Source organism: Camellia sinensis, chromosome 14, assembly GCF_055761805.1.
Source record: "Camellia sinensis isolate YWXY chromosome 14, ASM5576180v1, whole genome shotgun sequence".
In the NCBI taxonomy this organism is placed as follows: Eukaryota; Viridiplantae; Streptophyta; class Magnoliopsida; order Ericales; family Theaceae; genus Camellia; species Camellia sinensis.
In genome coordinates this window covers 31,295,920-31,306,432 of record NC_138974.1, presented here as the reverse complement: position 1 = coordinate 31,306,432, position 10,513 = coordinate 31,295,920, and the positions used below count along the sequence as shown (strand labels likewise).

Here is a 10,513-nt window from a genome sequence, read left to right as displayed (position 1 = left end):
ATAATAATTAAAAATATATATAACTAATTGATATAAGTATTTTATTTTAAAATTAGATGAACTAAAATTTATCAGGAATTTTTTCAAAATTAGGTCAAGTTTGGCTAAACTAAAAAAGTGTACTTATTTAATCTTTTTATCTTTTTTGGGTCACATCAATCAACATCTCCTCTCTATTTTTTCTACACATAATATAAAAAAAAGTTAAAAAATATACTTATTTAGTCTTTTCAAACTTGGCCTTAATATAAAGTGCAAATCCGGTCGAAGCCCGGTCCGATCCATTATTTGTCCACACCCCTAGTGTGAACTGAAAATGCGAAAAAGTAGTGCGTGCGTGGAATTGGAAGCTCCGGGAAGCCCCAACAGCCTCCATTATTTAATAGATCAAAATACCCTCGCACGAGTTCTAAATTTACACAAATACCCAGTAACTTAGCTGCATAGGTCTGCTCTGGAGACGTCACTTCATAAATTAATATCTCTCTCTCTCTCTCTCTCAAACGCTGTTGTCTGCTTACTGATGATAATTACTCTCTCTCACGCACCTATATCTCGACAGCGATAAGCTAACAACGCGCTCAAAAGGTTTGTTACGATTGTCTCAATCAAACCCTTCTGATCGCCTCTAGGGTTTCTCTGAGTTTCTCTTGAAAATTGCGATCTTGATTGTTTCCCACATTTGCGCCTTTGATTGGTTGGTGGGAAAAAAGATAGGAAAAGAAAGTGAAAAGGAATTGAACCTTCCTTTTTGTGTCTTTTTTGTTTTTTCTTGTTGGGACTGGAGAAATCAGAAGTCTCCTGTCCCGATGACCCAAATTCGACTGACTGTGGCGTAGTTTTCCCAAACAGAGAGCTAGGGTTTTTATACGTGTGTTGTTTTCTCTTGATCTTTCAAATAGAATTGTATTAGCATGTGTGTGTGTGTGTGTGTGTTCCCCCTTTTTTCTTTCTGCTTCCTTTATTATCATTGTTTACTTGTTTATATTCTTGTAATATAATAAAAAAAGTGATTTTCCTGGTTTGGTTTTTTTGGCTTGTTTTTTGCAGATTTGATAGCTGTGGGAGATGGGTTTCAATTCAGTTTATCGTGTGTTGCAGGAGGTCTTTCCCCAGGTATAATTGCTCTACCACCACTAAGCATTCTGTTCTTAATTATGTAATTTATTGGGTTATCTTTTTAGTATTCTCTAGAGATTATTTATGGTTTTATTTTTTTGGAGATTCTGAAGTTTGTGGTTCATTAACAGTTTACTAATCAAATATAAAATAAATTTTCTTTACTACTTATTGTGATTAGCTGAATCATTTTAAAATCCTTTGGTTTAGTACCTGCTGTTAATTAAACCAACATGTTTCTGAGGGTCTTTTTAAAAAGTTATTCTTGAAGCCACATTTCTCATCACTGACTATTTGGTTTATATTTTCCTGTGGTATGTAACCCCCTCCCCTACAAGGAATATGGTCAAAATCCTTTCCCTGTTCTTTTTATTATCATCTGGAACTACTTTTTAAATATTGATTCAAACAGGTGGATACCCGCATGCTGAGGGCTGTTGCCATTGAGCACTCAAAGGATGCTGATGCAGCTGTGGAGGCTGTTGTTGTGGAGGTTATCCCATATTTATCCAAAGGAGCCGCGTCGGCCTCTGGATCTTCCAATGAAGGTGAGTTTTTGCTGAATCTATCAGAAAATTATACTCTTGATTCAATTGGAATGCTAGTGCAGTTTTAAATCTAACTCTCTCAGGTTAGATTGAAGTTATCAAATATATTTATCTGTATTATATACTGCTACATTGGTCATGAAGTGAAATCCATGTTTCTTCAACTTTTATAACTGATGCGGTTGATGTTATTTGTGGATCTCAGTAGCTGTGGAAGATGCATATCACCCTGGTTGTACAGAGAATACCCTTGAAATGGATTCAAAAAATTTGGATGAGCCCGTTGAGACATTAAATGGTTCTCCATTTTATGATGCTGATGGTGATCATGATCAAGTATGTGGATATGATGGAAATGAGGATTTGGTTTCATTAGGGAAGCATGAGGATGGCAATGTCGAAGTTGGCCCCGATGTAACCTCCCATCTCACACCAATCACCATGGAACAAAAAAATAGTGCAGATGATGATCGCAATGGTGTAAACACAGAAAGTGAGGAAACTATTTTACTGCAGGAGTTGAGCGGGCTCAAAGTTGGATCTGATCAGGGTTCACATGTTTCATCAACCACTTCAAAACATGTTGTTGGTTGTACCAATGGCACTGTGAGTGGCAATCAGTTGGCTGGTTCAGAAGATTTTAATTGTCCAAGTGCTTATGATTTGAATATGGTTGTCCATGAAGAAAGCCGTCAAAAACAATCACGGTTAGATGTTAATCAATCGGAGGTAGAGAATTTTGTGGTTAAGGTGGCTCCATCACCCATCCAAGAGTGCGAACCAGATGCTCCAGAAGGCAGCTTTCAATTAGCAGTTATAAATGGTGATCACGAGAAACCAGAATCAAGTGGTACTTTCAATGATGCTTCCACGAAAGATATCTCTTCTGGTGAAATGGTTGATTTTGAGGATGAGCCTACCTTGAACACTGTGGTTACTCGATCTGGGCAAGTTTGTAGAATTGATCTGCTTGAGGATATCATTGAAGATGCAAGAAATAACAAGGTAGTCTTGCTAGTTTTTCAATTTGTTTATTATGATTTTAAACTACTAATAGTGCAAGTTTACAGAAATTCTTCCTTATTTGGTATTCTTTACTTCATATATTCTTTCCTGCCTGTGAAATTCATGTAGCCAAAACTTTGTGATAAACCTGATTATGTAAGTCCCTACGGCACTCATTAGAGTAGATGAACATCTTATGCTGTTGGATCACCAACTCAAAGTCCATTTTGGGAGGGTTTGTGGATGATTAAATGTAATAACTTTTTTTTGCATTTTATTTTCAATTTTAGTTTCTATCTTTAATGATTTTTATGACATTTATTCTCACTGGATCTGACACCATGGGGGGCTGCACATCGTCCTCTCGTTTAGAGACTATTACGTTGATTTGAGGTGGTCAATTGAAAAGGGAAGTGTTGTGGTACATCATATGTTGGAACATAGAGTCGTAGATTAACCTGACTCATATGTCCATCCTATGGTTTTTTGCATTCCGAAAAATTGTGCTTTCATGCGCCATTCTTCCCGCCACATCTGTAAATTTTTTTTTTTCGCCATAGACTCCATTTAACTGTTGGAAAGTTAATCTGTTTTTGGTTGGCAAAGTTTTCTTGAATTTTCAATTGTAAGGAATTTTTATTTATTATTCTATTGTTGATTTATAATGGCGGCTTGTCTCAATGGTAAGGTTCGCTGTTAGCGTCCTTGGTAATGTGGGTTTGAGTCACGGAAACAATCTCTATAGAAAATGGGGGTAAATGCTGCACATATTTTGCTCTCCCCAAACTCCATTTTAACGGGAATCTAGTGCACTGAGTCATCTTATCGTATTATTTACTTGTTTATTTAATTTTGATTGAGTTGAATGAAGCCCTGTTCAGAATGAGCCCTTGGCAGAGTGTAGTCATTCACTTGATCCCAAAATCTAGTTTTATATTCAAATCTCTCCCCAGACTCAAAATTATGCCTTACGGGTAATCCGACTAAAGAGGCTGTGGGATATCTTATTAATTTCTAGTTAGGTTAGGATCAACTTATAAACATGCCATCTGTGGTCTTTTTAACCATATGAACGAAACATCTCAATAGAGATTGAAAAAAAGAAAGCAGTGTTAGGTTCTAGAAAATGTTCCTTCTTGCACTGGATAGGTTTTGGATTCTAATTATTGAACATGGTGCAGAAAATCTTGTTTTTGGAGATGGAGTCAATTATCAGCTTGATGAGAGAAGTGGAACTTCAAGAGAAAGCTGCAGAAGAAGCCAAGGAGGAAGCTGTTAGGGGGGGCTTGGATATTCTCACCAGGACGGAGGACCTCAAAAAAATGCTGCAACATGCAAAGGAAGCAAATGACATGGTTGTGTATTGTTAATCCAATATAATTGCTCTTTTGATTATTTATAAATTTAGGTGTGCTTTGAGTAATTAGGATGGAAATTGACCCTATTCCCTTTTCTTTTATTGCAGCATGCGGGAGAAGTATATGGTGAGAAGGCCATCCTAGCTACTGAAGTGAGGGAACTTCAATCTCGCTTGCTTAGCTTGTCAGATGAAAGGGATAAATCTCTTGCAGTTCTTGATGAGGTTCTTTTAACATTTACTTCATCATGTACTCTTGTTTGTTGCTTTCATCAATTTAATCTTGATTAACTTTACACTAATTTTTTAAGGTGCTATAGTTTGTTTAACATGTTGCTCCTGTAATACATAATCTGAATGGTTGTTTTGGTATGTATGATATATATATATATATATTTTTTTTTTTGATAAATACTGGTATGTGTGATATTTTCCTTATAGTTACTTCTAATTTTCTCCCTTTGATTATCATGTGACACATCTAGTTTGATCTGTCTCATTATCAAATGAGTCCCCAGGACCCCATGCCTCATTGTATGACTGCTGCGAAATCTGCTTATTAGCTCTGCCAAGTTTTTGGTGCCATTGATACCTGGCGAAGTTACCCATAGTATGCTGAATTTTTTTAAAGGTCTCTTTTTGGTGGAAGAAAATCTTTTCGAGGTTTTGCAACATAGTATAACAAATTTATTTTATTTGTCTGTCATTAATTTTATACATATTCTTAACGGAATTGAATTGGTGTTTAATATGTATTTTTTTAAAAAAAAAACGTATTCATATTTACATGCTATTGGTTGTTTTTGTTGAAGGGCTATGTTACATTATTGTTTGTGTCCTTTCTTTATTATTGTAATGTTGAATTTATGTTTAGGTTCTTAAACTATTTTCATGGAGTTGTTTTTCTTTTTCGGAAACTCACCTGAAGAGGTCTCTGCTTCGTGGTATTTGTATCTGTTTTCAGATTTTAGTGTAAAGGCAGGATCAGATTTTGTAATTCTTCATTCTTATTTATTGTAGATGCGTCAAACTCTAGAGGAAAGATTGGATGCAGCAGAAAAAGTCAGGAAAGCAGCAGAGCAGGAGAAGATGGAAAAGGAAGATTCTGCAAGAAATGCACTCGCTGAGCAAGAACTCATCATGGAGAAGGTGGTTCAAGAGTCAAAGGTATTGAAGCAAGAAGCAGAGGAGAATTCCAAGGTAGTAATTCTTTCTGCATGTTAATGTATGGTAATAAAACTATCTTTTATGGGTGAATCCAAGGAGGTAATTTTATTCCAAGGCTTGATCTTCTCATTTTTTTGTTTTTTCCATTGCAGTTACAGGAGTTTCTCATGGACCGTGGTCGTGTTGTTGATATGTTGCAGTAAGTTTCATCTGTTCATTGTAATTTTTTTGATGTTTGGCTAGCTTGTGCTATAGGTTTTGCCCCCTTTTCCTATGAAGGCATTTGACCAAGGGATACCTATAAAACTGCATTTTAGCTAATAAAAATGACCCCTTTTCTGATGATGTTTCAAGTTTTGCCATGCTCTCCAACCATTCTTATTTATAGTCAACTTTTGTTATTTTTGGATAAGTATCTGTGCAGTTGCATGTAGTGTTGGGTCAAGTGCATCTTTTCTTTATAACTCTTAACAGCTATAGTCACACACATGCATTGTTCATGCATGCATGCATGCATCAGATTCTGTACTTCTAAAATGTGCCATTGACATAGTGGCCGAGTGGATGTCTCGAGGCCTGTTTGATAAAACTGAAAATTAACTATCTAAACACATGCAAAGTTTATGCATTTAGTTTCAAGCGCTTAATTGTGTTATCTGGTAAGGCTTTGGTGTTAGTTGTGTGCGTAAGGATGTAGATTTGTGTTCGCTGAGAGTTTTTATGGGATAAAATAGCTAGAATGATCCTTTTGCAAAGAATTTCATACCAAAAAAATCTACTTTCAAACACACTTTTTCTCCTATTCAAATTTAATGATTCTGTTTATTTTGCAAATAATAAATATGTGATGATGGGACGTAATTAGAGGAGTTTGCAATAACTACAAAATCTTTGTATTTTGATCCTCCTTTTTAGTGGTTTCAACATTTTAAGCTCAGGCCTGTTTGTGTCCTCATTTTAATCTTGTGAAAATTGTGTTTGGGCATGTAGATCTAGTCTTTGATAAACTCGGGTTATAACCATTTATCTTTTCTTTTCCTCCTCTCTGCAGAGGAGAGATATCTGTTATCTGTCAGGATGTGAAGTTGCTGAAAGAGAAGTTTGATGACCGTGTTCCACTTAGCAAGTCTCTTTCCTCCAGCCAAACAAGCTGCAGATTAGCTTCTTCAAGCTCATCCGTGAAGAGCATGGCACCTGATCAGGTTGCTGAACATGCTGAGTCATCCAAGTCCCCCAAGAAAACAAGCTCAATACCTTCTGATTCATCCGAGTCCCCAAAGAAAACCAGCCCAATACCTTCTGTTGGCGACCAGCCTTCTGGTGGAGAGGAGAGAGCAGGAGATGATCGCAAGGCACTGGTGGATGATGGATGGGAGTTCTTCGACAACCGTGATTTTTACATGTGAATGGCTCCATAACTTCTAGAAGTTTGGACTCACGTTCATTTGCTAAATAAATTTTTGACAAGTAGCCCAAATTATTTCGCTATACTGTGGTTCGTAAGTACGAAGGAATCCCTAGAGGCTGCTTTGATTGCATATATATATATATATATTTCTAGATTAAATATGTACAGGATAGAAATTTAAATAATAGTGGAAGTACTTTGTCGGCCTTAGCTTTTAGTGCTCAAGGTTTTGTTCTCTACAGGTGAGTCAGGATAATATATTTGTGTTGGTCCATCCATGCTCTTCTCAGAGTAGCAGTGGAACTCTAGGGATAGGAGGATAGCTTGATTCTATAAAATTTGGGTTCTCATGTGTTGCATGGATTGGCTGACAAGAATGCTGTGAAAATATAATGTTCGGTAAGTTTCCTGTTTCAAGAGTCTCGAGTTTTCCATCCTTGAGTTGCGGCTGTTTGAAGTGTAATGGATGATTATAGCCACCTTGAAAGGCTTTGAACTAGAAATATATATATTGATCTGTCTTTTGGTTTTGTTGTGTGAAAATCTCCTTGCATGCTTATGAGACTGCAACTAACTAGTATCTCTGGATTGGTGAACTTCAAGTCAGCACTCAACTACCTACTTGGCTTTGGAACTCAAAAACAATTTTCTATTTTTTTTTTATATATATTTGTTTTGTTATAATTGAATTATTATACGTCATTCAGTGTAAGAATGTATAAATAAATTTGGATACATACGGTCACTAACAAATTATGGGTGTATTTGTTTGAACGGACTGGATAATAAGAGATTGTAATCTATCGGATTATTAGTTTTGAGATACATTGTCCCTGTTGTATCTTATGTTTGTTTAGTTATGAGATTAGATGTTTGGATTGAATTATTTTTAGTAAATTTAATGTTTGTTTGGGATATTATGAAAAATGATAAATGCTCAAATGACTATTTTATCCTTTTTAATTATTTACTAAGTAATAGCAATATTAAATATAATTTTAATATTTTAATTATTTTTAGCTAGATTAAATAAAAATTTATTTTATTTTTTGCACAATTAAATAAATTTATTTTTTAAAAATTAAATAAATTAATTTTAAATAATAATAATTAAATAATAAAATAAAATAAAACATCTATTAAAATTTAAATAAAATATAAACAAAATTTTAAAATAAAACATCAATAAAATATCTATAAAAAAGTATTTAAAAAAATTAAATAAATAAAATAAAAATAAAAATAAAAATAAAAATAAAAATAAAAATTAAATAAAATAATTTTATTTTTAAATTGGGACATTTAAATTTTTTTGAATTTTACTAAATATAATACATAATTAAATACTAGAGGACAAAAATGTAATTTCATTGTTTAATCCCATGGGATGAGTTATCACATGGTATCTATCCCACCTCTCCATAGGATGGGATAGTCCCACAAATATGAGACTAATAGTCTGGAGGGAATATTAATCCGGAACAAAACTTTTGAAACAAACAATGGACTATTAGTCCGGTGGACTAATAGTCCAATCCCACACTCTAATCCTTCAATTAAATTAAATTTATAATTTATAATTTATATTTTTTATTTAATATATAATTTTAAATTAACGACAATAAAAAATAATTTTATTTAATATATAAATTAAATTTTCAACAACACAAAAAATTTAATTTATAAGGCCATAATTTATAATTTATTATTTTTAAATAAATTTAATTTATAATTTATATTTTTTATTTAATATATAATTTTAAATTAACAATACTAAAAAAATGATTTAATTTAATATGTAAATTTAATTTTTTGACAACACTAAAAAAATTTAATTTATAAGGCCATAATTTATAATTTATTATTTTTAATTAAATTAAATTTTTTTATTTAATATATAATTTTAAATTAACAACACTAAAAAATAATTTATAAATATTCAAAAGACTATTTTATCATTTTCTAATTGTTTGCTAAGTAATAGCATGGAGGGTAAAATGGACATTTCACAAAATAATCTCATGGGATACCAATCCCATAGTTTCTATCCCACCCTCCCCTATGGGATAGAATAGTCCCATATTTGTAGGACTAATAATCCGAAGAGACTATTAGTCCGGAGCAAAAAATATGAAACAAACAATGGACTATTAGTCCGGTGGCACTAATAGTCCAATCACACCCCCTAATCCTCCAAAACGAACACACCCATTGGGCATGTTTGATTGGGTGAATTAGAGTATGGGATTCAGATTATTAATCCGTGGGCCCAATTATCCTATATTTGTTTTAACATTTTGATTTAAGATTATTAATCCAATGGATAATTAATCTAACAAATTTGTTGGATTATTAGTAATAGGGTAGGGGTGAAATTATTAATCCAATGAATATTAATCCAATTGGATAATGAATACCACACTAATTTAATAAGATTATTAATACTTCACTATTAATCTTATGAATCAAACTTGACCGTATTAATTAAGCTAGAGTATTAAGCCAAGTAAAATGCATCCATAAGAATTAGAAGTCAAGCATTGGTTTGACATCAACTAAAATGTATAATTGCTTTTTTTTTTTAAATTTTTATTTATGTATTTTTTTTTTTGGGGGGGTATTTTCACGCTATTTCGTTTTGGTCTTGCATTAGTCTTAATACAATGAGAGAGGTAGTCTACTTATTTTAAAATTGTAAAACTTCATATATTTTTTTAAAGTTTTAGAAATGTCAGTGTAATTGACCCGTTTTATTACTATCAGAGGCAATGGTGCTAGGGGTCGTTTGGGATTATTTTTTTAGTAACTTTCATTGAGTTTTTTTGTTTTTAGTATTTTTTTTTGCTTTGTTTTTTTTTTTTTTGAAATTTTGAGATTTTTAGAATCTCCTCGACTGGAACCAAAAAGGTCAAAAAGATAATAGTAATAGAAAAATTAAAGAAAACTATCTAAAAAAAAAAAGTCTGTTGGATTTTATTTTATATTTATTATTTTTTTTAATATTTTTAAATTTGTTATTACTTTTCAGATTTTTCCACATTAGATGAATCAAAAAAGTAATTTTTTTTTAATTTTATTTTAAATAATCACTAAAAACAATTAACTCGATGCCTAACAACGTCTTATTATTGAGGAGTTTATAAATAGACCATAGCCCAAAAGAAAATTATCTCAGACCCCCAGTGGGGGTGATCCCACCACCGTCACTGTTTTCTGATTGACTCAAAATTGTTTTTTTTTTTTTTTTTTTTTTAGTCTTGCTTTGAGAAAGCCCCACATGGAGCTGGGGGTCACCACCCATTGGGGGTCCCTAGCACTGCTAAGCCCAAAATTGGAGGCTCAGTCCAAGCCCCCCTCCAAAAAAAAAAAGAAAACCCCCAAAAAAGAAAAAAAAAAAACAAAAAAAGAAAACAAATTACCCTCAAATTCTTTTTGAAAAGTGTGTATTTTATTTAAGGGGAGTTACCAGCCGGTCCCATACAAACAAATTAATACCCACCAAGTCCTGCCCTATTTCAGTTTCCAATTTTACCCCTCCATGTCACACCACATGCGTGAAGCAAAGAACATATCATGAGGTCTCCCTTGTGCGCGTGAAACACACGCTCCTTCTCAATTGTTCTGATTTGGAAACTATCTCAATTGTTCTGATTTGGAAACTATTCTAAGGCGATTTGCGATTTGGAAATCGAAACAAACAAAGAGATTTTCCCTGAATCTCCCATCGTTTCCAAAGAAATCACCTCTGTTTCTATCTATATTCTGATTTCGAACAGATCCCCAGCAAATCCTCCACCGTTTCGATCTATATTCCCTGTTTAATTCATCTTCAACAAACATGCGAATCAAATGTGAGTCGTATTCATCTTCCGTTCTTATTTTATAACTATAATTAAGTGATATTCAACT

General features: G+C 33.1%; 1 protein-coding gene across 4 annotated transcripts; it reads left to right on the top strand.

The window, feature by feature from the left end:
• Window positions 1-328: 328 nt before the first annotated feature.
• Window positions 329-7,147, top strand: LOC114270163 (uncharacterized). 4 transcript variants are annotated; one of them, XM_028211588.2, is made up of 9 exons: window positions 329-588; window positions 1,051-1,116; window positions 1,532-1,667; window positions 1,873-2,672; window positions 3,854-4,027; window positions 4,138-4,254; window positions 5,050-5,229; window positions 5,349-5,395; window positions 6,248-7,147. In XM_028211588.2, the coding sequence occupies exons 2-9, from the start codon at window positions 1,069-1,071 to the stop codon at window positions 6,600-6,602; spliced, it is 1,857 nt and encodes a 618-aa protein (XP_028067389.2). In that variant the 5' UTR covers window positions 329-588; window positions 1,051-1,068; the 3' UTR covers window positions 6,603-7,147. The 4 variants fall into 4 exon arrangements, with proteins under 4 accessions (XP_028067389.2, XP_082761641.1, XP_028067390.2 ...); XM_082905515.1 differs by having other exon boundaries at window positions 504-916; XM_028211589.2 differs by having other exon boundaries at window positions 561-871.
• Window positions 7,148-10,513: the final 3,366 nt, after the last annotated feature.

Excerpts from the sequence above, each read along its gene's own strand:
- LOC114270163 (XM_028211588.2), top strand. The coding sequence starts at position 1,069 with ATGGGTTTCAATTCAGTTTATCGTGTGTTGCAGGAGGTCTTTCCCCAG. Across the intron at positions 5,230-5,348 it reads AAGCAGAGGAGAATTCCAAG|TTACAGGAGTTTCTCATGGA; the intron begins GTAGTAATTCTT and ends TTTCCATTGCAG. Across the intron at positions 5,396-6,247 it reads CGTGTTGTTGATATGTTGCA|AGGAGAGATATCTGTTATCT; the intron begins GTAAGTTTCATC and ends TCCTCTCTGCAG.